This window comes from Oncorhynchus keta, chromosome 19, assembly GCF_023373465.1.
Source record: "Oncorhynchus keta strain PuntledgeMale-10-30-2019 chromosome 19, Oket_V2, whole genome shotgun sequence".
NCBI classification, from domain to species: domain Eukaryota; kingdom Metazoa; phylum Chordata; class Actinopteri; order Salmoniformes; family Salmonidae; genus Oncorhynchus; species Oncorhynchus keta.
Window position 1 is genome coordinate 22,215,907 of NC_068439.1, and position 24,820 is coordinate 22,240,726.

The following is a 24,820-nucleotide window of genomic DNA, read 5'->3' on the forward strand; positions in this document are numbered from 1 at the left end:
ACTCGAAAAGTCAGCCAGAAGTTTGTAGAATTACCAATGTGTTATCATTATGCTTTCAACCATTTAAAAGCAGAACCAATTTCCAATGGTAAAACAATGTCAGGGTTTTGGTTAATCTAAATGTGTTATCATTGTGCTTTCAACCATCTAAAAGCAGAACCAATTTCCAATGGTAAAACAATGTCAGGGTTTTGGTTAATCTAAATGTGTTATCACTGTGCTTTCAACCATTTAAAAGCAGAACCAATTTCCAATGGTAAAACAATGTCAGGGTTTTGGTTAATCTAAATGTGTTATCACTGTGCTTTCAACCATTTAAAAGCAGAACCAATTTCCAATGGTAAAACAATGTCAGGGTTTTGGTTAATCTAAATGTGTTATCACTGTGCTTTCAACCATTTAAAAGCAGAACCAATTTCCAATGGTAAAACAATGTCAGGGTTTTGGTTAATCTAAATGTGTTATCACTGTGCTTTCAACCATTTAAAAGCAGAACCAATTTCCAATGGTAAAACAATGTCAGGGTTTTGGTTAATCTAAATGTGTTATCACTGTGCTTTCAACCATTTAAAAGCAGAACCAATTTCCAATGGTAAAACAATGTCAGGGTTTTGGTTAATCTAAATGTGTTATCACTGTGCTTTCAACCATTTAAAAGCAAAAATGTCAATTTGCATTTCAAGTTTTATTTGATTTAGTCCTATTCCTTATCTTAGATTTTTGGTTGAGATGGAGATGTGAATCGAACATATCAATTAGTAATTTGTAGTCAAAATGTAATTAAAGCCAGACTAAATCAGTGGCACAGATGGAACTATCCAAGCAGAAGATAAATCTCCTTTAAATGTTCATATTTGGTTGCGTTGACAACAAACACAATTCAATACCCGGTTTGCCTATAAATTAATAATTGATATGTTGGATTAACATCTCCAACTCAACCAAACATCTATGTTCAAGAATAGGACTAAATATAATCTTATCAAAGTTTAAATGTACTTTAAATAAAGTCTGATTTGATTTAGTCATATTCTTTAACTTAGATTTTTGGTTGAGATGGAGACGTGACTCTAACATATTGATGATTAACTTGAAGATTCTATTTGAAATCAACCAAAGTTTGAAACCCTAGTGCTATATGTCTTGTCTAGTTTTAGTTGAACCCTAGTGCTATATGTCTTGTCTAGTTTTAGTTGAACCCTAGTGCTATATGTCTTGTCTAGTTTTAGTTGAACCCTAGTGCTATATGTCTTGTCTAGTTTTAGTTTAACCCTAGTGCTAGTTTTAGTTGAACCCTATATGTCTTGTCTAGTTTTAGTTGAACCCTAGTGCTATATGTCTTGTCTAGTTTTAGTTGAACCCTAGTGCTATATGTCTTGTCTAGTTTTAGTTGAACCCTAGTGCTATATGTCTTGTCTAGTTTTAGTTGAACCCTAGTGCTATATGTCTTGTCTAGTTTTAGTTGAACCCTAGTGCTATATGTCTTGTCTAGTTTTAGTTGAACCCTAGTGCTATATGTCTTGTCTAGTTTTAGTTGAACCCTAGTGCTATATGTCTTGTCTAGTTTTAGTTGAACCCTAGTGCTATATGTCTTGTCTAGTTTTAGTTGAACCCTAGTGCTATATGTCTTGTCTAGTTTTAGTTGAACCCTAGTGCTATATGTCTTGTCTAGTTTTAGTTGAACCCTAGTGCTATATGTCTTGTCTAGTTTTAGTTGAACCCTATGCTATATGTCTTGTCTAGTTTTAGTTGAACCCTAGTGCTATATGTCTTGTCTAGTTTTAGTTGAACCCTAATATGTCTTGTCTAGTTTTAGTTGAACCCTAGTGCTATATGTCTTGTCTAGTTTTAGTTGAACCCTAGTGCTATATGTCTTGTCTAGTTTTAGTTGAACCCTAGTGCTATATGTCTTGTCTAGTTTTAGTTGAACCCTAGTGCTATATGTCTTGTCTAGTTTTAGTTGAACCCTAGTGCTATATTTTTAGTCTTGCTCTAGTTTTCTAGTTTTAGTTGAACCCTAGTGCTATATGTCTTGTCTAGTTTTAGTTTAACCCTGGGTTGAATTGAAACAATAGCTGTTGATGACTTCCAAAATGCTATATAGAGCTAAATAGTCTCATTGATAATATATGACCTATAAAGTATGGTTACATTTCATTTGCTTTAAACCTATCTTTTGGAATAATTTCGATAGCAACAGTGAATATAATAATAATCGTTCTTGCGATAGCACATTGGTAGTAGTCAGTGACCAATGTCAACACTAAGCAGGGCCAGGCTTGATTTAAACCCTGCATGGGAGACCAAATAAATAGCAGGGGGGTTCTGATAATGTACATTTTTTACAATGATGACATAATCCTGTGGTTGAGATTCCACCCTCAAAACAACTGTTTCTTTTTTCAAATCCAATGTGTTTTTCACTTAGACTCCTTGTCACAATACATTGACAAATTACATTGAAACAACGTTGAGTCAACCAGTTTGTGCCGAGTGGGATGTGTTTAAATTCAAACATTGTATCTCAAACTCTACCAGTTACAAAAAGAGAACTAATACTAAGTTATTTTTGACCAATCATGAATCAATGATTCAACAATTAACTTAAAACATAAAAACTCCTCCAGGGAATCAATGACAGTTTTGTAAAATAGTTGATTGCCAGACAATATTATCTTGGGATTGAATATTATTTTAGGATTTCATGTAAAATCTTTCAAAACCACACCAGGTTCAACACCATCCCCATCGTGAAGTTCATGAGCTACCTGGTGTCCCATGTGTTTCTCCTGGCCCTCTTCATCCTCACCATCGCCTACCCCCCGCTGAATCCCATCCACCTGGGTCACCTGCTGCCTGGATGGAGTGAGTGGCTGCTGCTGGCCTGGCTGGGGGGCATGCTGGTGTCTGAGCTCACCCAGCCAGGGGAGCGCCACGGCCTAGCCTGGATCCGAGTGCTTGTCCTGGGATTCTCCGCCGCTGCCTTGCTCTGCCATCTCCTGGCCCTGGTTCTCCAGCTCTGGCCCCCCTCCCATCTCCACTGCCTTTTCACCCGGAACGTCCTACTAGCCGTGGCAATGACTCTAGGCTTCATCCAGCTGCTGGAGTTCCTGACCTTCCACCATCTGTTCGGCCCCTGGGCCATCATCATCAGGTGAGAGAAGATCATTGGAGAAAACTATACAAGTATATCAACATCATATCAACATGTCAGCAGGACTGATACTGCAACACGTTTCAACTAAACAGGTCTTCCTCTGCTCCTACAGTGCATTAGGAAAGTATTCAGACACCTAGACTTTTTCCACATTTTGTTACGTTACAGCCTTATTCTAACGTGGATTAAATAGTTTTTCCCCCTCATCAATCGACACACAATACCTGATAATGACAAAGCAAATAAAGGTTTTTAGAAATGTTTGCGCATTTTTTTTTAAATAAAAAAACTGAAACATTACACAACTATTCAGATGCTTTGCTCAGTACTTTGTTGAAGCACCTTTGACAGTGATTACAGCCTGGAGTCTTCTTGGGTATGACGCTACAAGCTTGGCACACCTGTATTTGAGGAGTTTCTCTCATTATTCTCTGCAGATCCTCTCAAGCTCTGTCATGTTGGATGGGGAGCGTCGCTACACAGCTAGTTTCAAGTCTCTCCAGAGATGTTGGATCAGGTTCAAATCCAGGCTCTTGCTGGGCCACTCAAGGACATTCTGAGACTTGTCCAGAAGCCACTCCTGCATTGTCTTGGCTGTTTGCTTAAAGTCATTGTCCTGTTGGAGTTCCTGAGCGCTCTGGAGCAGGTTTTCATCAAGGATTTCTCTCTACTTTGCTCCGTTCATCTTTCCCTCTATCCTGACTAGTCCCCCAGTCCCTGTCGCTGAAAAACTTCCCCACAGCATGATGCTGCCACACATGCTTCACTGTAGGAATGGTGCCAGGTTTCCTCCAGATGTGACATTTGGCCAAAGAGTTCAATCTTGGTTTCATCAGACCAGATAATCTTGTTTCTCATGGTCTGGGAGTCCTTGTGCCTTTTACTGAGGAGTGGCTTCCATCTGGCCACTCTGCCATAAAGGCCTGCTTGGTGGAGTGCTTCAGAGATGGTTGTCCTTCTGGAAGGTTCTCCCATCTCCACCTCACTGACAAAGGCCCTTCTCCCCCGATTGCTCAGTTTGGCGGGGCGGCCAGCTCTAGGAAGAGTCTTGGTGGTTCCAAACTTCTTCAATGCTGCAGAAATGTTTTGGTGCCTCGACACAATCCTGTCTCTGAGCTCTACGGACAATTACTTCAACCTCATGGCTTGGTTTTTTGCTTTGACATGCACGGTCAACTGTGGTACCTTACTGTGGTACAGGTGTGTGCCTTTCCAAATCATGTCCAATCAATTTAATTTACCACAGGTGGACTTCAATCAAGTTGTAGATCAATGAAAACAGGATGCACCTGAGCTCAATTTCGAGTCTTATAGCAATGGGTCTGAATACTTACATAAATAAGGTATTTCTGTTTTTTATTTTTAATACATTTGCAAAATCTTATAGAAACCTGTTTCCCTTTGTCATTATGGGGTATTGATTGTAGATTGATGAGGGAAAAACGTTATTGAATCCATTTTAGAATAAGCTGTAACGTAACAAAATGTTTAAAAAGTCAAGGGGTCTGAATACTTTCCAAATGCACTGTACCTCTGTAAATATGTTTTTATTGTTCACCTAAGTATTATCTGCAATAATAAGGCCTTATTTTTGTTTTTTTGTTTTCTATCCTCATCAGTGACCTGATGAAGGATCTGGGAAGGTTTGCCGTCATCCTGGCACTCTTCCACACCGCCTTCACCATGAGCTTGTGTGCCGTCTACAATGCCACCTTTGTGAAGCCGGAGACGGCAGTCCACACCCCTCGGGAGGTGTCCGTCCTGCTCTTCTTCGCCCTTTTCGGCCTGACGGAGCCTAAAGAAATGCCTACGTTGGTGGGCTCACCCCCGGCTGCCGGCGTGGTGGCCCAACTGGCGTTTGGCATCTACCTGGTGGTGACGGTGATCGTGCTGATCAACCTGCTCATTGCCATGATGAGTGACACCTACCAGCGCATTCAGGCCCGCTCGGACACTGAGTGGAAGTTTGGCCGGGCCGTGCTCATACGGGACATGAGTAGGAAGTCAGGAACGCCGTCTCCATTCAACCTCTTCACCAACCTCTTCTTCTTCGCCAAGGTGCTTTGCAAACATGGAGGTGAGTTTCATACTAGTGTTCCTACCTTGTTCAGGGAATTCATAGATTCAATATCGGCAGTTTTAACCACTACAAATTATTGTTTCCCAAGGAGGCAAACCATGAGTGTAATGCTACATCATGTATTATATATACACTGAGTGTACAAAACATGAACACCTGCTCTTTCCATGACATTGACTGACCAGGTGAAAGCTATGATCCCTTATTGATGTATCTTGTTAAATCCACTTCAATGAAGAGGAGGAGACAGGTTAAAAAAGGATTTTTAAGCCTTGAGACAATTGAGACATGAATTGTGAATTTAGTACATTTGAACGGGGTATGGTTGTAGGTGCCAGGCACACTGGTTTGTGTCAGCAACTGTAACGCTCCTGGGTTTTTGACGCTCTACAGTTTCCTGTATGTATCAAGAATGGTCCATCACCCAAAGGACATCCAACCAACTTGACACAACTGTGGGAAGTATTGGAGTCAAAATGGGCCAGCATACCTATGGAACGCTTTCCACACGTTGTAGTGTCCACGCCACGACAAATTGAGTCTGTTCTGGTGGCAAAAGGTGGGGTGCAACTCAATATTAGGAAGGTATTCTTAATGTTTTGTACACTCAGTATGTGTTATGTATAACCCCCCAGGTAAGATCTGCTCTACAGAGGGCCGGGACCTGATGACTGAAGAGGAGGATGCAGAGGGTCTGCCTGACCCCCGCTCTCTGGACATACCAGCTCACACCTCCCTGGGCTGGATGAGGACCAACAAAAGGACACAGATCCTACCTGAGGGTGAGGGTCTGATTGTACTGATCCATTTCAATTCACTGATTTCAATTGATTGAGATTCACATATTTCATGTATTTCAATTCACTTCAATTAACTGTTCAAAGTAATCATTTGGTAATGTGCATGTGATTTGGTGTTCTAATATTATCTGATACATACATGCATGGCACGTGAAAAAAAAAATAGTTTGAGCATCTTACATTCTTGATTCTCATGAATAAAAGTTCCAACAAACATATAGTTCCTACATTCTTGTTCCTACCTTTCAAGCTCTCTCTATGCCCCCCAGATGGCCAGGCCCAGCCCCTCCCCTCCAGCTCCAGGCTGGCTGGCCAGGTGCGTGTGGAGCAAGTGACAGACTGGGCTGTGGTAGTCCAACGCTACCTGGCGCTGAGAGGACAGGGGGACAGAGGCATGCAGGAGAGGGACCCTGGTACTGGCCCTGCCCAGCACCCTGACTGATCCAGTCCATCCGGAACCAGGACTCTGTGTCTCTGACTAACTCACCCACACCTGACTTATTAAGCTGTATCCTGATTCTCCACCCTTCTCCCACAGTATGCTCTTGCACATTTTCTGTCATGGATTTAACAATATTGGAAGATCCTTCCAATGATTTATCCAAAATCCATGTCAGAAAGTCTAAGTGCACACTGTGGGAGAAGGGTGGAGAATTGGGATGCAGCCTAAGAGCCTTACCCAGCAGTATCCTTAGGACCTTAGCCAAGCCTTGTCGGGACCCAGCATCTTTAGGAGCCTGCACACAGCTTAGCCCGACTCCCAGGACCCCAGCCTTGACATTAACATGAGCCTTGAATACCTACTCGACAGTATGACTCCAGCCCTGCCTTACCAATGGCCCAATTCTGCCATGGCCTACTACATCACAGCAACAACCTGTGAAACAGAACTACTAGCACCAAACACACTGCCTTTATTATCAGCTGTCCGTGTATACATTACTCTCACTCACAATGGGAAATCACTTGTGATCCAGTGCCTAGGGCCCAATTTTTCAAAAGCTATCTGATTAAATGCAAAGAAATAGAATAAAAAGAAAGGGCATATAATTTAGTTAAATGGGGACACCTGTTCTATTCGTTCCATTTCTATGCATTTAATCCTATCCGATTGCCGAAATCCGATCAGATAACTTTTGAAAAAGTTGTCCCAGGCTATGGTTTATAGTGTGTAGATTCTAATATTGTCCAGTAGAGGTTCTTGTTAGACAACTTTCTGTCAGGGTTGTTTGATGAGCCGTATGACAGACGTATGAGCCTGTAAAAACATGCGAGAGAAGATGTGATTTATTAGGGAAAGAGGATACCTAGTCAGTTGCACAACTGAATGCATTCAACTGAAATGTGTCTAACACATTTAACCCAACCCCTCTGAATCAAGGGTGCAGGGGTCTGCCTTAATCAAGTTCAATGGCACCGGGGAGCAGTTGTTTGGGGTTAATGCCTTGCTCAAGGGTAGAACAGCAGATTTTTCCACCTTGCCGCTCAGGTATTCAACCAAGCCACCTTTCGGTTACTGGCCCAACACTCTTAACCGCTAGGCTATCTGCCGCACCACTATTATAGTGTAGTATTGTACTATCATCATAACTTTCATGCGACAGTGCCTTGATTATGCATGGCGTAGCATTTCATTATAATAACACTTTTCTAGGGACAGTATTGAGAAAAAATGTGTTCTTTGACAAATGAACCTGGTGTTATTTTGTTTACTCAATGGCAGTAGATAAGTGTCTACGTCAACTCTGCCAATTATGTGGACTACATGTCCACATAAGCCTCCTATTTTACAATATACATTATATCATGCTTCATTCTACAGTTAAATATGTTTTTATAACATGTTTATGAATAGTGTTTATTGTAGTGATGTGTTTAGAGAAAAGTATAATTTTATTATCATGATATAACATGAGTTACTCAGTAACTCCATTACTTAATGAAAATGGTCAAACCTGTGAAATAGAGCAATAGGAGGTCAAACCAGTCTGCTTTCTCTATCACATTATTTACTTTATTATGGGTCACTCCTTCTCCCCCCTCTCTCTCTCCTCTCCCCTCTCCCTCTCTCTCTCCTCTCCCCTCTCCCTCTCTCTCCCCTCCCTCTCCCCCTACCCTCCACCTTCCCACCCTCTTTCTCTCTCTCCTCTCCCCTCTCTCCCTCCCCTCTCCCTCTCTCTCTCCTCTCCCTTCTCTCTCTCCTCTCCCTTCTCCCTCTCTATCTCCCCTCCCTCTCCCCCTACCCTCTACATCCCCACCCTCTTTCTCTCTCTCCTCTCCCCTCTCCCCTCTCCTTCTCTATCTCCCTCTCCCCCTCCCCTCCACCTCCCCACCCTCTTTCTCTCTCTCCTCTCCCCTTTCTCCCTCCTCTCCTCTCCCCCTCCCCTCTCCTCCCCCCTCTTTCTCTCTCTCCTCTCCCTTCTCCCCCCTCTCTATCTCCCCCTCTCCCCTCCCCCTACCCTCTACATCCCCACCCTCTTTCTCTCTCCCTCTCCCCTCTCCCCTCTCCTTCTCTATCTCCTCTCCCCCTACCCTCCACCTCCCAACCCTCTTTCTCTCTCTCCTCTCCCCCTCTCTCCCTCCCCTCTCTATCTCCTCTCCCCCTCCCCTCCCCCTCCCCCTCCCCCTCCCCTCCACCTCCACCTCCCCACCCTCTTTCTCTCTCTCCTCTCCCCTCTCTCCCTCCCCTCTCTCTCTTCTCCCCTCCCTCCCCCCTCCACCTCCCCACCCTCTTTCTCTCTCTCCCCTCTTCTATCTTAACATTATAGCTAGGAGCTAGGAAACAGGCCTGTAAACGTAGTACCTTCCACTCTCTTTATCATTGAACTAAACTTAACACCGTAGCCAACTTCTTCCATTAATTACGCCAGAGATACGGGGGGAAACCCTTCGCTCTTCTCATTCTAGATTAACTGCGAGGATGTTGTTTTTACCTGGTCAGACCAGGATAAGTACAGTGTGTCTGGGGAGTGAGATTGATGTGTTTGAAGCATATAACATATAATAATTCACAATGAATAGGACTCAGCTTAACGTATCTCTAAACAGAGAATGAAAATAGGAGGTAAATAACTCAGGGTACATCTTAAATGGCACCCTATTCCCCATATTTATTCACTGCTTTTGTCCAGAGCCCATAAGGTCATAGGGCTGTGGTCAAAAGTAGTGTGCTATACGTATAGGGAATAGGGTGCCATTTGGGACTCAAGCCCAAGTTTCTCATCTTTCTCACCTCTTTGAGTGCCTTGCAGTACTCACTGACTCTAAAATGTCCAGACTTGTTGAGCCAACTTCTATGGTTCATAGAAACCTTTAAAAACATCCGTAACCCCTCATTCTATTGTATTGTTGATATGTTTTATACAACCTAAACTTCAATAAAGTTTTAAGTCTGTAATGTAAGGTATATTCACACATGCACACACAAGCACACATGCGCACGCACACACGCAAACACACACACACTAACCAAATCTGTTATTTATGAAAGATTAAAAGATGAGTGTTTTGTCTTGTCTATAGTTTGTGCTTTGTATTGTCTATAGTTCATGTTTTTTCTTGTCTCTAGTTTGATGAGTGTCTTGTCTATAGTTTGATGTTTGTTTAATCTTGTCTATAGTTTGATGTGTGTCTTGTCCCATAGTATGATGTTTGTATTGTTTTTTCTATAGTTTCATGTGTGTTTTGTCTTGAATATAGATTCATGTGTGTCTTGTCTCATCTGTAGTTTGATGTGTGTCTTGTCTATAGTTTCATGTGTGTTTAATCTTGTCTAATTAGATGTGTGTCCTTGTCCTGTCTATAGTTTGATGTTTTGTTTTGTCTATAGTCTGATCTGTGTTTTGTCTCGTATATAGTTTTGTGTGTCTTGTCTATAGTTTGATGTGTGTTTTGTCTTGTCGATAGTTTGATGTGTGTTTTGTCTCGTATATAGTTTTGTGTGTCTTGTCTATAGTTTGATGTGTGTTTTGTCTTGTCTATAGTTTGACGTGTGTTTTGTCTTGTCTATAGTTTGATGTGTGTCTTGTCTATAGTTTTGATGTGTGTTTTGTATTGTGTATAATTATATGTTTCTTGTTCTGTCTACAATTTGATTTGTTTGGATGTGTTTTTGTTTTGTATTGTCTATAGTTTAATGTTTGTCTTGTGTTTGATGTGTTTTTGTTTTCTATAGTTCGATTGTCTTTTCTAGTTTGAGTTTTTTGTCTCGTAATGTTTGTCTTGTCTATAGTTTGATGTGTGTTTTGTCTTGTCTATTGTTTGATGTGTGTTTTGTCTTGTCTATAGTTTGATGTGTGTCTTGTCTATAGTTTTGATGTGTGTTTTGTATTGTGTATAATTATATGTTTCTTGTTCTGTCTACAATTTGATTTGTTTGGATGTGTTTTTGTTTTGTATTGTCTATAGTTTAATGTTTGTCTTGTCTATAGTTTGATGTGTGTCTTGTCTTGTCTATTGTGTGATGTGTGTTTTGTTTTGTCTATAGTTTGATGTGTCTTTTCTATAGTATGATGTGTGTTTTGTCGTGTGTATAATTTGGTGTGTTTTGATTTGTCTATAGTTTGATGTGTCTTTTCTATTGTGTGATGTGTGTTTTGTCTTGTCTATAGTTTGATGTGTCTTTTCTATAGTATGATGTGTGTTTTGTCCTGTCTATAATTTGGTGTGTTTTGATTTGTCTATAGTTTGATGTATGTTTAGTCTTGTATATAGTCTGTGTGTTTTGTCCTGTCGATAGTTTGATTTGTATCTTGTTTATAATTTGATGTGTGTCTTGTCTGTCGTTGGATGTTTGTTTTGTCTCATCTATAGATTGATGTGTCTTTTGTCAGGTCCGTAGTTTGATGTGTGTCTTCTCTATAGTTTGTGTGTTTTGTCTTGTGTATAGTTTGATGTGTGTTTTGTCTTGTGGGGTTGTGGGGACTGTATTATGACAGTTCTGTTCCAAAGAGTCTCCTCAGGCTGGTGTATAAAAAGATGGTGACCCTATTACTTTGTTAACTTCTTGGCCTTCCTGCTTGGCCTTTACTGCATTACTAAGGTGTGTGCGTGTGTGTACCTGTGTGTGTGTACCTGTGTGTGTGTACCTGTGTGTGTGTACCTGTGTGTGTACCTGTGTGTGTGTGTACCTGTGTGTGTGTGCACCTGTGTGTGTGTGTGTGCACCTGTGTGTGTGGGCACCTGTGTGTGTGTGCGCGTGTGTCCATGCATGTTTCTATTTCTCTTTGTGTGTGTGTGTGTGCATGCATATGTGTATCTGGTTTCAAGAGGTGTAATATTGGTGCTGTTATCCTATTCAAACAAATAATATCATATTATCCCCTTGGGCCTTGGTCTTTACAGGGCAGGGTCTAAATCTTCCAATTGGAAGACCATGCTGTGGTTATAACACTGATGTTCACTTCTTTATCTGAAGTTGTTGCCCTATGCTGGATATTTGGTAAGTGTTCCAATGTGAGCTCTTTTTCAGAATGATTGTGCTGTATCTGTTTGCTTCTTCTGGCCTTGAATGATTATGCCCTGTTGTATGACATTATTCATTGGTTTTTCTCTCCAAAACAACTCCTCTTGCTTCCAAGAAATATATATATTACTAGGCAAGTCAGTTAAGAACAATTTCTTATTTACAATGATGGCCTAGGAACAGTGGGTTAACTGCCTTGTTCAAGAGCAGAACGACAGATTTTTTACCTGGTCAGCTCGGAGATTCGATATATCAACCTTTCGGTTACTGGCCCAATGCTCTAACCAATAGGCTATCTGCCCCATTATCTGGCAATGCTGAACATGTCTTCAATGCAAATGTCTTGTGATCTTTATTTTCTAAAGATGTATTTTATATTGTTGGTTCCATTTTTCTGTGCTCCATTTTTTTACTTAACAAATAAGGAATACTCCAAATGTGCACTTATAAATCATAACAATTTTCATCAAAATACAGCTGTAGACAGAAGTCAAAGGTCAAACATCAAACATACTGTACAACTGATGTCTCTCTGCAAAATAGGAAAGGGTACAAATTATTTTATTATGTTTGCAGTCAACCCCAGTGATGTCACTGCCTATGTCATTACCTTCTACTCATGAGACCAAGACCAAGATATACAAACAATAGATTCAGCGTTAACTAAAGGCTCAGCAGTAAATGTCCAATACAGAAGTTGCTTTATAGTGGTATGTCTGACTGGTCTCTTATCTCTTTCACTCCCTGCAGGGTTCTGTGTCTATGAATCTCTTTTATCTTTGAGGCGCTTTCTCACAGACCTCCTGTTTTGACTGCAATAACTCACACATCTCTCAGACCGTTTCTTTATAAGAGGCAGAGACTATAAAATACTGTGGAACAATGTTAAACCTTATAATGAATATACAGTGGGGAGAACAAGTATTTGATACACAGCCGATTTTGCAGGTTTTCCTACTTACAACAACTGTGAGAGGCGAAATCTAAAACAAAAATCCAGAAAATCACATTGTATGATTTTTAAGTAATTAATTAGCATTTTATTGCATGACATAAGTATTTGATACATCAGAATAGCAGAACTTAATATTTGGTACAGAAACCTTTGTTTGCAATTACAGAGGTCATGCGTTTCCTGTAGTTCTTGACCGGGTTTTCACAAACTGCAGCAGGGATTTTGGCCCACCGTTGAAGTGTACGTCTGATAAAAATTACAGACCTCTACATGCTTTGTAAGTAGGAAAACCTGCAAAATCGGCAGTGTATCAAATACTTGTTCTCCCCACTGTATATTGTTAATCTGTAGTCTAGGACCCTATAAATGTGGAGGAGGAGGGGTCTTATAGCCCTTCCCCTTCTATTAATACAACATAAGCATAATCAATTATTATAATACATCAAACATTTGGTGCAGCCCCTATCATGACCGTAAATTGACCCCATCAATATACAGCAGATAATGATGACCTTTGCAGATCTCATTCTTATCATTTCTTTTACGCTTTTAGTCCATGACAATATACCTCCTGCTGATTTGTTGGAGTACAGCGGCTCGCTATCATGGTGAAAAGGATCCTGGAAAAACTTCCACATTTCTTCTTTCAGGCACTGCGGGTTGGTGGTCTCTCCAATGTTAATCATGATGAGTCTACCTCATTCATCACACTGCATTGGGTGACATTGCCCCTACCCAGGGCAGCCAACCGCAATGAGCAAAACATTTACAGCCTTAATCACGCTGCATTGTATTGCGAGTTTAACTGTGTTTCACAGTTCTGCATTTTGCACACATTTTTCTTTTAGTAAGGAAAATGGCACTTCATGTCTCTTACCATTTATAGTGGAATTTTCCGTTGTTATTAAAAACGTATGTAGGCAATCTTAGCTATTTTTCACCATGAAAGGCGAACTCTTCTCCTCAACAATCTTTTCTTTTTTCTTTTTTTACCCCTTTTCCTCCCCAATTCCGTGGCATCCAATTGGTAGTTACAGTCTTGTTTCATTGCAGCAACTCCCGTACGGACTCGGAAGAGGCGATGGTCGAGAGCCGTGCGTCCTCCAAAACACAACCCAACCAAGCCGCACTGCAGGCCATACTGGTCATTGCCATTGTCCAGCACAGCCCACTGTTAAGGGTTAGACATATCGCTACCATTTGGAGACATGCCTGAGCTTCTTGGAAGGAAAGACACTTGTTTAGTGGTAAGGTAGACAAATTTGTATGTGAAAGGGGTTACCTAGTCTGTTTCACAACTGAAGGCATTCAACCAAAATGCAGCTTCTACATTTAACCCAAGCCCTCTGAATCAGAGAGGTGAGGTGAGAGGGTTTGATTCCAGCGGAGGCTGCCGAGGGGAGGACGGCTCATAGTAATGGAGTCAATCGAATGGTATCAACCACAATTGATCACATTCCAGCCATTAATATGAGTCATCCTCCCCTCAGCAGCCTTCGACATTTGATTCCCACTGGGGCCAGCTATAAGAAAAGGCATGGCTGTAAGTCGCTTTGGATAAAAGCATCTGCTAAACGGCATGTATTTATAGGAAGTGGACATTCGACCCGGCTGAAGAAAACGTGTTGGCATAGCGGTCTAAATTAGTTAAAGTTTAGCTTTATCACTGTGACACATGTTTAGGCTTCTTTTCATCCCCTGGACCATGACTGGATAGTTTTGGTCCATCTCAAATCTCTAAAAGTGCAGTAACACTGCTGGAGGGGTTGCTACAATAGATTTTAATGAGACAATGCTGCAAAAAATTGTCCATGATTTATAGGCCTACATTTATTTGAAACAGATGGTATTTATCTTTATCTTAATTTATCTAGACTGGCTAAGATGAAGGTATACCTCCCTGAGTGCTCAGCAGCAATGGTGTTGCACTCGGAGGCCACGGGCCAGTACAGTATGAGAGAGAGGTTTATGAAATGAGAAACAGAGCAGGACACTACACTGGTGGGTAATATATGGGGCTTTGGTGACAAAACGGACGGCACTGTGATAGACTACATCCAATTTGTTGAGTAGAGTGTTGGAGGCTATTTTATAGATGACATCGCCGAAGTCGAAGATTGGTAGGATGGTAACTTTTACGAGGGTATGTTTGGCAGCATGAGTGAAAGATTCTTTATTGCGAAATAGGAAGCCGATTCTAGATTTAATTTCGGATTGGAGATGCTTGGAGATGCTTAATGTGGGTATGGAAGGAGAGTTTACAATATGTAGTTGTCCACATATTCTAAGTCAGAACTGTCCAGAGTAGTAATGCTGGACGGGCGGCAGTGATCGGTTGAAGAGCATGCATTTAGTTTTACTTGCATTTAAGAGCAGTTGCAGGCCACGGAAGGAGAGTTGTATGGCATTGAAGCTCGTCTGGAAGTTAGTTAACACAGTGTCCAAATAAGGGCCAAAGGTATACAGAATGGTGTCGTCTGCGTAGAGGTGGATCAGAGAATCACCAGCAACAAGAGCGACATCATTGATGTATACAGAGAAGAGAGTCAGCCCGAGAATTGAACCCTGTGGCACCCCCATAGAGACTGCCAGAGGTCCGGACACCAGGACCTCCGATTTGACACACTGAACTCTATCAGAGATGTAGTTGGTGAACCAGGTGAGGCATTCATTTGAGAGACCAAGGCTGTTGAGTCTGCCAATAAGAATGTGGTGATTGACAGAGTCAAAAGCCTTGGCCAGGTCGATGAATATGGCTGCACAGTGTTTCCAAGCCTCAGTGCAGTGTGCAGCTGGGAGGAAGTGCCCTTATTCTCCATGGAACTTTACAGTGTCCCAGAACTTTTTTTAGTTTGTACTACAGGATGCAAAATTCTGCTTGAAAAAGCTAGCCTTAGCTTTCCTAACTGTCTGCACTACGGTAAGACGAGGTGGGTCTGTGATTATTTGTAAACAACAACTGGTGCACAAAATCTAAGGAAGTCTAGATTTTGATCGCCTGAAGTAGAGTATATTGTGATAAATTGCAGGCCACACTACTTGCCTAGAGAGTTTTCAGCTATACGTTTTGTTTATTTATCACCACAGACAGATGCTGGCACTAAGCCCGCACTCCGCTGTATAAGGAAATAAGCAAACAGGAAACCACTCACCCAGAGGCGGCACTCCTAGTGGCCGGAGACTTTAATGCAGGGAAACTTACATCAGTTCTACCAAATTTCCATCAACATGTTGTGATGTGCAACCAGAGGGAAAAACATTCGAGATCACCTGTACTCCACACACAGAAATGCGTACAAAGCTCTCCCTCGCCCTCCATTTGGTAAATCCGACCACAACTGTATCCTCCTGATTCCTGCTTACAAGCAAAAATGAAAGCAGGAAGCACCAGTGATTCGGTCTATAAAAAAAGTGGTCAGATGAAGCAGATGCTAAACTACAGGACTGTTTTGCTAGCAAAGACTGGAACATGTTCAGTGATTCTTCCGATGGCATTGAGGAGTACACCACATCAGTCACTGGCTTTATCAATAAGTGCATTGAGGACATCGTCCCCACAGTGACTGTACGTACATACCCCAACCAGAAGCCATGGATTCCGGGCAACATTCGCACTGAGCTAAAAGGTAGAGCTGCCGCTTTCAAGGTGCGGGACTCTAACCCGGAAGCTTACAAGAAATCCTGCTATGCCCTGTGACGAACCATCAAACAGGCAAAGCGTCAATACAGGGCTAAGATTGAATCATACTACACCGGCTCCGGCTCTCATCTTATGTGGCAGGGCTTGCAAACTATTACAGACTACAAAGGGAAGCAGAGCTTGGAGCTGCCCAGTGACACGAGCCTACCAGACAAGCTAAATCACTTCCATGCTCGCTTCGAGGCAAGCAACACTGAGGCATGTATGAGAGCATCACCTGTTCTAGACGACTGTGTGATCACGCTCTTCGTAGCCGACGTGAGTAAGACCTTTAAACAGGTCAACATACACAAGGCTGCGGGGCCAGACGGATTACCAGGACGTGTGCTCCGGGCATGTGCTGACCAACTGGCAGGTGTCTTCACTGACATTTTCAGCATGTCCCTGATTGAGTCTGTAATACCAACATGCTTCAAACAGACCACCATAGTCCCTGTGCCCAAGAACACAAAGGCAACCTGCCTAAATGACTGCAGACCCGTAGCACTCACATCCGTAGCCATGAAGTGCTTTGAAAGGTTGGTTATGGCTGACAACATCATTATCCCAGAAACCCTAGACCCACTCCAATTTGCATACCGCCCAAACAGATCACTTGTCACTTTAATAATGCCATTTTAAGAATGTTTACATATCTCGCATTACTCATCTCATACATATGCACTGTGTCCTTCACCCTCTATTCTTTACTATCTATTGCATCTTAGCCTCTCTATCACTGTTCATCCATACATTTTACACTTATATATTGTCATCCCATTCCTTTACTAGATTGAGTGTATTAGGTTTTGTTGTGGAATTTGTTAGATATTAGGTTTTGTTGTGGAATTGTTAGATATTACCTGATAGATACTGCTGCACTGTCGGATCTAAAAGCACAAGCATTTCACTACACTCACAATAACATCTGCTAACCATGTGTATGTGACCAATAACATCTGCTAACCATGTGTATGTGACCAATAACATCTGCTAACCATGTGTATGTGACCAATAACATCTGCTAACCATGTGTATGTGACCAATAACATTTTATTTTAATTGTTTTTTATTGCTCTTTTGTTTTCACAAGCACACTTTCCCCAAGTCAGTTTTTCGTCCAAGACCTGGCAGGTTGTCACATGATTCTATCCTTGAAATAGGTAAGTTGGGAAGAGTTTTCTGTTTTCCGAAAATCGATGATGCTGTATCATATTGATACTGTTTTAATGTGGCTCATGGTGATGTAGGTGCGTCAGAATGTTCAAAAATATTCTAGAATGTAGCTAGAGAAATCCTTTATTGTTCTTTTTTACTACGCATGTTTTTCTGATCAGTGCTCCGGGAAAGTTCTTTCTGTTTGTGAAATTGTCGAAACATCCCAGGTGGAAAGGAAGAGAGAGAAAGCATAGAATAATGATATCACAGACTTTCTCACAAAACAGATTGGCTACCCGCACTTACCATTTTTCGGAAGGCTTTGGATAGTAGTCCATTTAATCTCGTACTATGTTACTCCCCAGACCATACAGGGGGCCAGTGTGTCTTTACAAAGATGGCTTGAGAAACAAGACTTGTTGGTAAGGATTAAGTGCAATTTGTAAACTGCCAATGAAGTAAGCTTTCCTCTAAGCTCTATAAGTGTGGCTGATAACTCTTCTATAACATTGCAGTGATAAGGAGCTTGGCAGAACTTTTAAGCACAATTTCAGTGTATCATGATTCTAGAATATTCCAATACAAATACTGTGTAAAGTGTTAAGAATAATACATGTGGGAGGTATGACAGCAGACCATTAGGATTTGTATTATAGCCAATGGAAGCTATGAGCACTTGCACTGACGACTCAAGTGTCTGGTATATTAAGGTCATGCTCATGTAACTAAAACATTTATCAAGTTGTAGAACATAGTGCTGTGTTAATAAGCTTAATATGGAATTAAACACCTTTACCTTTCCACACCTCACTAATTCCACACAACACAGAAAAAAATGGTATCAGGTAACATTAAGGGCACAGTCTCTGCCATCAAAAATGTATTAACTACATTCATGTATTATTAACAATAACCCCAGTATGATTACAGGCTGTATAAAGTGGGATTTATAATACAAACCAACAGAGTTCATCTAAAACTAGTGTTGACCACTTTTCATCCTGACTCTATATTAGTTAATTTAGTGTTTATCTACAGTGTGTGATTAGGGACACAGTACCATCCCTGTACATCACCATGCATGCTGTCACGCCCTGGCCTTAGTTATCTTCGTTTTCTTTATTAGGGGTTGTCTAGGGGTTTTGTATGTTTATGGGGCTGTTTCCTTTCTAGGTAGTTTTGTATGTCTATGGTTGCCTAGATTGGTTTTCAATTAGAGGCAGCTAGCTGTCTGTCGTTGTCTCTGATTGGGAACCATATTTAGGCAGCCATATTCTTTGGGTATTTTGTGGGTGATTGTTTCCTGTGTCAGTGTTTGTGTCACACGGGACTGTTTTGTTGTCAGTTCACTTTATTATTTTGTATTTGTGTTCATGTTTAGTTTTTCTTATTAAAAACCATGGACACTTTACCACGCTGCATTTTGGTCCGATCCTTGTTTCACCTCTTCAGAGGAAGAGGAGGACATCTGCCGTGACACATGCAGACTCACGGGGTCTAATCCCCTGTTCCTGCACAGATTTACAAAGTTAGCACAGCCCCTTTATGTAGGGCCAAGATAAAGACACATGGTGCTCTAACGTTCTTCCAATGTGTATCTAAGGGTGAAAATATTTCTGGTCATTGGGCCATATCTCCGGCCCTTAGGTCATCATCTTCAGTATAAAGCAGAAATGTCACCATTGAGCATGCCATAGACATAGGATTACACAAATGTCCAGTCAATTTCAGTGATCTGAGGGCCTTAGCCATTTCTTGTAATTATATTTCTATGGAGCAAATCAAATTTTATTTGTCACATGCGCCGAATACAACAGGTGTAGACCATACCAGGAAATTCTAACTTACAAGCCCTTAACCATCAATGCATACTCATCAAGAAACTTGGTTTGATGAGAACTCAGAAAATGTCATGTGGTATTCTAAAGGTAAACTCTTTCAGGATGTGTTTGGGGCATTTCTACATTTAGGGCAAGTGTTCAACTCATTCCACAGAGGGCCGAATGTCTGCGGGTTTTCACTCCTCCCCAGTCCTTGATTGATTAAGGCCACTGATTGGTAAGGAACTCTCCTCACCTGGTTGTCTAGGTCTTAATTGAAAATAAAGAATAAAAACCAGCAGACACTAGGCCCTCCATGGAATGACATTGACATCCCTGGTTTAAGGGAAGAGGCTGTAGGCCAGCAAATTGACCTTTTGAATAATTTGTTTGTATTTATTTTGCCACACGGGGGTAGCATGAGACTTGGATGGTTTCTTCCTGTGGCTTGTCATTGTGAGAATTACCTTTGGTCACATCTCTGCATTTGAACCTTCATAGTAGTACTATTTCATTCCTTTAACACACACTTCCACACATCTAATGTTCCACTAAATCCTACAGTATAATGCTTTCCTGTAAAGAATTATCCATGTTACATTCCCAATCATCCTCTACTATCTGGAACACACAGACTTATAAACCATATGTCGCATTCAGTCTGTGTGTGCTGGTCAGGTTTGTTTTTGTGACATTCTTCCACAGGATGTGAACAAGGCTCAGTCTGGGCTTTGGCGTTGTTCACACCTAGGTCCTACAGTGTGAGTATTACCACCCCTCCCCTGGCTGTGGCCCGTGGCCAGGTGGTTTGGCTGGGGTGACTGGGGGCCTGACACAAAGGCCTGGACAGCAGGGTTGCGGTCAATTCTAATTGAAGTCCTTCAAAAATGCTCTGCATTCAGAACAGAGGAGGTTAGGCCCTAAGGCTACCTGGAGTATGGAAAAACTGAAGTAAGGACACTGTATAGCCTATATCCAAATAATAAATGACAGGTCATGTTGTTATTCAAATCATACTTTATTTGCCAAATACAACCTTGCCGTGAAATGCTTACTTACAAGCCCTTAACCAACAGTTCAAGAAAGAGTTAAGGGGGGTAAATAGTCCAGGTAGCCAGTTGATTAACTGTTCAGTGGTCTTATGGCCTGGGGGTAGAAGCAGTTCAGGAGCCTTTTGGTCACAGACTTGGCGCTCCGGTACCGCTTGCCATGCGGTAGCAGAAAGAACAGAGTGGGACTTGGATGGCTGGAGTCTTTGACAATTGTTAGATGCTTCCACTGACGCCGCCTGGTATTGAGGTCCTGTATGACAGGAAGCTCGGTCCCAGTGATGAACTGGGTCGTACACACTACCCTCTGTAGCGCCTTGGGGTCGGATGCCGAGGAGTTGCCATACCAAGTGGTGATGCAGCCAGTCATGGTACAGGTTGGGATCTGGAACGTGTGTGTGTGGGGGAAGTAGAAAGCTGCAGGGTTTATTGCTCAGTTGTTGGTATCTGACTCAAGTGAAAGATAGCAAACAGTGTTGACTGCAGGCTATGCAGTGCAGAGCCTCTGCAGTATATTGCAGTGTTCCCACCATTATGACACACTAGTATTAATCTCAGCAGGCCATATCAGTACCTCTTTTATGTGATCTGACCTACTGGGCCAGATTATTCCTTAGATTTCCAAGGAAGGAACCATTCAGCATATCTTATTTATGTGTAAAGACAATGTTTGACTCCTCCTAAACCATCATCGTAAGGTAAGTCTACCATAGGCTATTTGCTGGACCTATGGCCATAGTGATTACAATTCAGATCAGGGACATTCATCCCTATGATGTATGATCACATGGTCCTTTATGGATTTCATGAAGAAATATATTGAGACATTATTAGATATGAAAGGTTATGAGATTAAATGAAGTTGAATGATTCCTGATGAGACCTGCTCAGGGTTTGAGCCTCAGGAATACACCTATAGGCCTAATGACAAGATTTGAGAGACTGTTACCTACACTACTAAATTAAGAGTAGCATAAATACTAGTATGGTTTTACTGTAAATATTCAATTTTGCAACAAAAATACCTCCATTATTTTCCCATCTTAAATTGCATTAAAACTGTAAAAGGTATTAAGTACCTTCTAGTATGCAAGAACATAGTAAAGTTACCGTGAATGAGAACGGTGTCTGGAAGTGTCTCAATCTTGTTTCCTCAGCCTATGGCCTACAGCTGCCTTGAAGGGAAATTTCTGAAGATTAGTGCCTCCTCTAATTAGACAGCATTACCTTAATGAGTAATTAACTTCAGGGTCGTTAAAAACTAATTTGATTGTTTTTCATCCCCCTGAGGAGTGTCAATCAGAATCACACACTTCAAATGAAGCTGACAGTTTCTAACAGAGAGGAAGTCAATTATTTTACTCAAGTTTATTTACAAAGCTGCAGTAGATCACGACACCATTCTGCATACTTCTGGCCCTTCTTTGAATACTGTGTTAACTAACCTCCAGACGAGCTTCAATGCCATACAACACTCCTTCCGTGGCCTCCAACTGCTCTTAAACACAAGTAAAACTAAATGCATGCTCTTCAACCGATCTCTGCCCACACCTGCTCGCCCGTCCAGCATCACTACTCTGGACAGCTCTGACTTAGAATATGTGGACGACTACAAATATCTAGGTGTTTGGTTAGACTGTAAACTCTCCTTCCAGACTCACATTAAGCATCTCCAATCCAAAATTAAATCTAGAATTGGCTTCCTATATCGCAACAAAGCATGCTTCACTCATGCTGCCAAACATACCCTCGTAAAACTGACCATCCTACCGATCCTTGACTTCGGTGATGTCATCTATAAAATAACCTCCAACACTCTACTCAACAAGCTGGATGCAGTCTATCACAGTGCCATCTGTTTTGTCACCAAAGCCCCATACACTACCCACCATTGCGACCTGTACGCTCTCGTTGGTTGGCCCTCGCTTCAAACTCGTCGCCAAACCCACTGGCTCCAGGTCATCTACAAGTCTTTGCTAGGTAAAACCCTGCCTTATCTCAGCTCACTGGTCACCATAGCAGCACCCACTCGTAGCACGCGCTCGAGCAGGTATATTTCCCTGGTCACCCCCAAAGCGAATTCCTCCTTTGGTCGCCTTTCCTTCCAGTTCTCTGCAGCTGGAACAAACTGCAAAAATCTCTGAAGCTGGAGACTCATATCTCCCTCACTAGCTTTAAGCACCAGCTGTCAGAGCAGCTCACAGATCACTGCACCTGTACATAGCCCATCAGTAAACAGCCCATGCAACTACCTCATCCCCATACTGTATTTATTTATCTTGCTCTTTTGCACCCCAGTATCTCTACTTACATATTCATCTTCTGCACATCTACCATTCCAGTGTTTAATTGCTATATTGTAATTACTTCGCCACCATGGCCTATTTCTTGCTTTAACTCCCTTATCTTACCTCATTTGCACTCACTGTACATAGACTTTTTGTTTTATTTTGTTCTACTGTATTATTGACAATGTTTTGTTTATTCCATGTGTAACTCTGTGTTGTTGTATGTGTCGAATTGCTATGCTTTATCTTGGCCAGGTCGCAGTTGCAAATGAGAACTTGTTCTCAACTAGCCTATCTGGTTAAATAAAGGTGAAATTAAAAATTAAAAATCAGTGAGATTCACTCACACAAGTACTATACACCCGTGTGTGTGCATAAGTAAAAATACTTGAAAGTACTATAAAGTACTACTAAGTAATTTTTGGGGATTACTGTACTTGACTACTTTTACTTCACTACATTAATAAGACGTTTCAATAAGACAATCAATAAGACATTTTCCCTGACAATAAAAAGTACTTGTTACATTTTGATGGCTACGCAGGTGTAATGAACACGAGGGGAGACAGAGAGCTGGTTTCAAGCGCAGGGCGCAGCAGGTGTTTATTGTTAAGGACCACAGGAGGTTGCAGGTAGTTGGGTTCAGCGGCAGGCAGAAGTTCATACACAGGGGGTCCAAAGGGTCAACAGTACAGGCAGGGAAAAGGCTAGTAACGTAGTCCGGGAGATCAGGCAATAGGTAGATAACAGGAAATCCGAAAGGCTAAAGTACAGGCAGGGAATAGGCAAAAAGGCATCATTAGTGAGGCAGGCAAAAACTATCATACACAGGAGGCATAAATCACAGGGCAACCCAGAGCGCTGAAAGATGTGTGTCACAAATCAAACAATACCGCACAGTGATGGGGTGCAAAGAACTGAACTAAATAGTGTGTGATAATGACATACAGGTGTGTGAACAGGTGATCAGAATTCAGGTGATTGGGATCTGGAGAGTGAGCTGCGTTCAGGGGATCTAGGTGTTTGAGAGTGTGAGCTGGAAAGTGGGCTGGAAAGTGGGCTGCGTTCAGGGGATCTATGTGTTTGAGAGTGTGAGCTGGAAAGTGGGCTGCGTTCAGGGGATCTATGTGTTTGAGGGTGTGAGTTGGAAGCAGACGATACAGCAGGACAGGGAAAGGGTCCAATTTGCGCACTTATCAAGAAAACATCCCTGGTCATCCCTACTGCCTCTGATCTGGCAGACTCACCAAACACACCTGCTTCATTTGTAATGATGTTTGAGTGTTGGAGCGTGCCCCTGGCTATCCGTAAATTTAAAATACATTTAAAAATGGTGCTGTCTTGTTTGCTTAATATAAGGAATTTGAAATGATTATACTTTTCCTTTTGATACATAAATATATTTTAAACCAAATAATTTTAGACACACACACACACACACACACACACACACACACACACACACACACACACACACACACACACACACACACACACACACACACACACACACACACACACACACACAACACAAAAAATCAAATAAACATCACTGTTTAAAAAGAACACTCATTGCTCCTGCTTCATTGACTTCAGTTAGCTACACATGGTTCAACAGGGTCAATATAGGAAGCCAAACGAGGTAACAGCCACGATGCAAGAGCTTTGAGCAGACATTGTTGTGTGAATGGTCTATAAATGCATAAGTAGGCTAGCAGATAATCTTCTGAATGCAAGCCTGTTCATGCCCTTTTTGTTTGAAGTTTTCTTTGTCGTCTCATTGTTTGTTAATGAGAACGTCCCAAATGGCACCCCATTCCCTACACAGTGCACTACTTTTCACCATTACAGACACATTTAATGTGGTCGCATGCATTAATTCCAAAGACTAAGGTATTTGTAGACTTAGGAAACTAAGAGAGTCACAAAAGCAGGCTTTATTTGTTATTTGGCTCCAAATCCCAAATATCTTATCTTTCTTTAAGCTGACCATGTGGCAGGAAGCAAGAGGTGTGTTCATGAGCAATCTCAGGACATCAATCGTCTATTAGTTAAAAAGCTAATTATGTTTCTGCTATTAACGGAGTCAAGGTTAGGCCATTTATTTTTACTAGAGAGCTAGCATACTGTACTGGCATGAAATATGACTCCAACTGTTCACTTCCCCTCTGTGTTGGGTACACATACAGTCCAGTAGTCATCTAAAGGAGTGTGGAATTGTAAACACAACATAAACACTTCTACTGAGAGAGAGAGAGAGAGAGAGAGAGAGAGAGAGAGAGAGAGAGAGAGAGAGAGAGAGAGAGAGAGAGAGAACTGAGAGAGAGAACTGAGATAGGAGAGAGAGGAGAGGTCATAAGCAGATGAGCT

General features: G+C 41.7%; 1 protein-coding gene across 1 annotated transcript in view; it reads left to right on the top strand.

Annotated features, from left to right (window-relative positions):
* Positions 1 to 8,368, top strand: part of trpn1 (transient receptor potential cation channel, subfamily N, member 1) — a 75,751-nt gene extending 67,383 nt beyond the window's left edge. The window contains exons 27-30 of the mRNA XM_052470039.1: positions 2,732 to 3,154; positions 4,777 to 5,234; positions 5,873 to 6,019; positions 6,307 to 8,368. Of these exons, the coding sequence (XP_052325999.1) occupies positions 2,732 to 3,154; positions 4,777 to 5,234; positions 5,873 to 6,019; positions 6,307 to 6,479 (1,201 nt within the window). The 3' untranslated portion in view covers positions 6,480 to 8,368. The remainder of the gene's footprint in view (positions 1 to 2,731; positions 3,155 to 4,776; positions 5,235 to 5,872; positions 6,020 to 6,306) is intronic.
* The last annotated feature ends 16,452 nt before the right edge of the window (positions 8,369 to 24,820 follow it).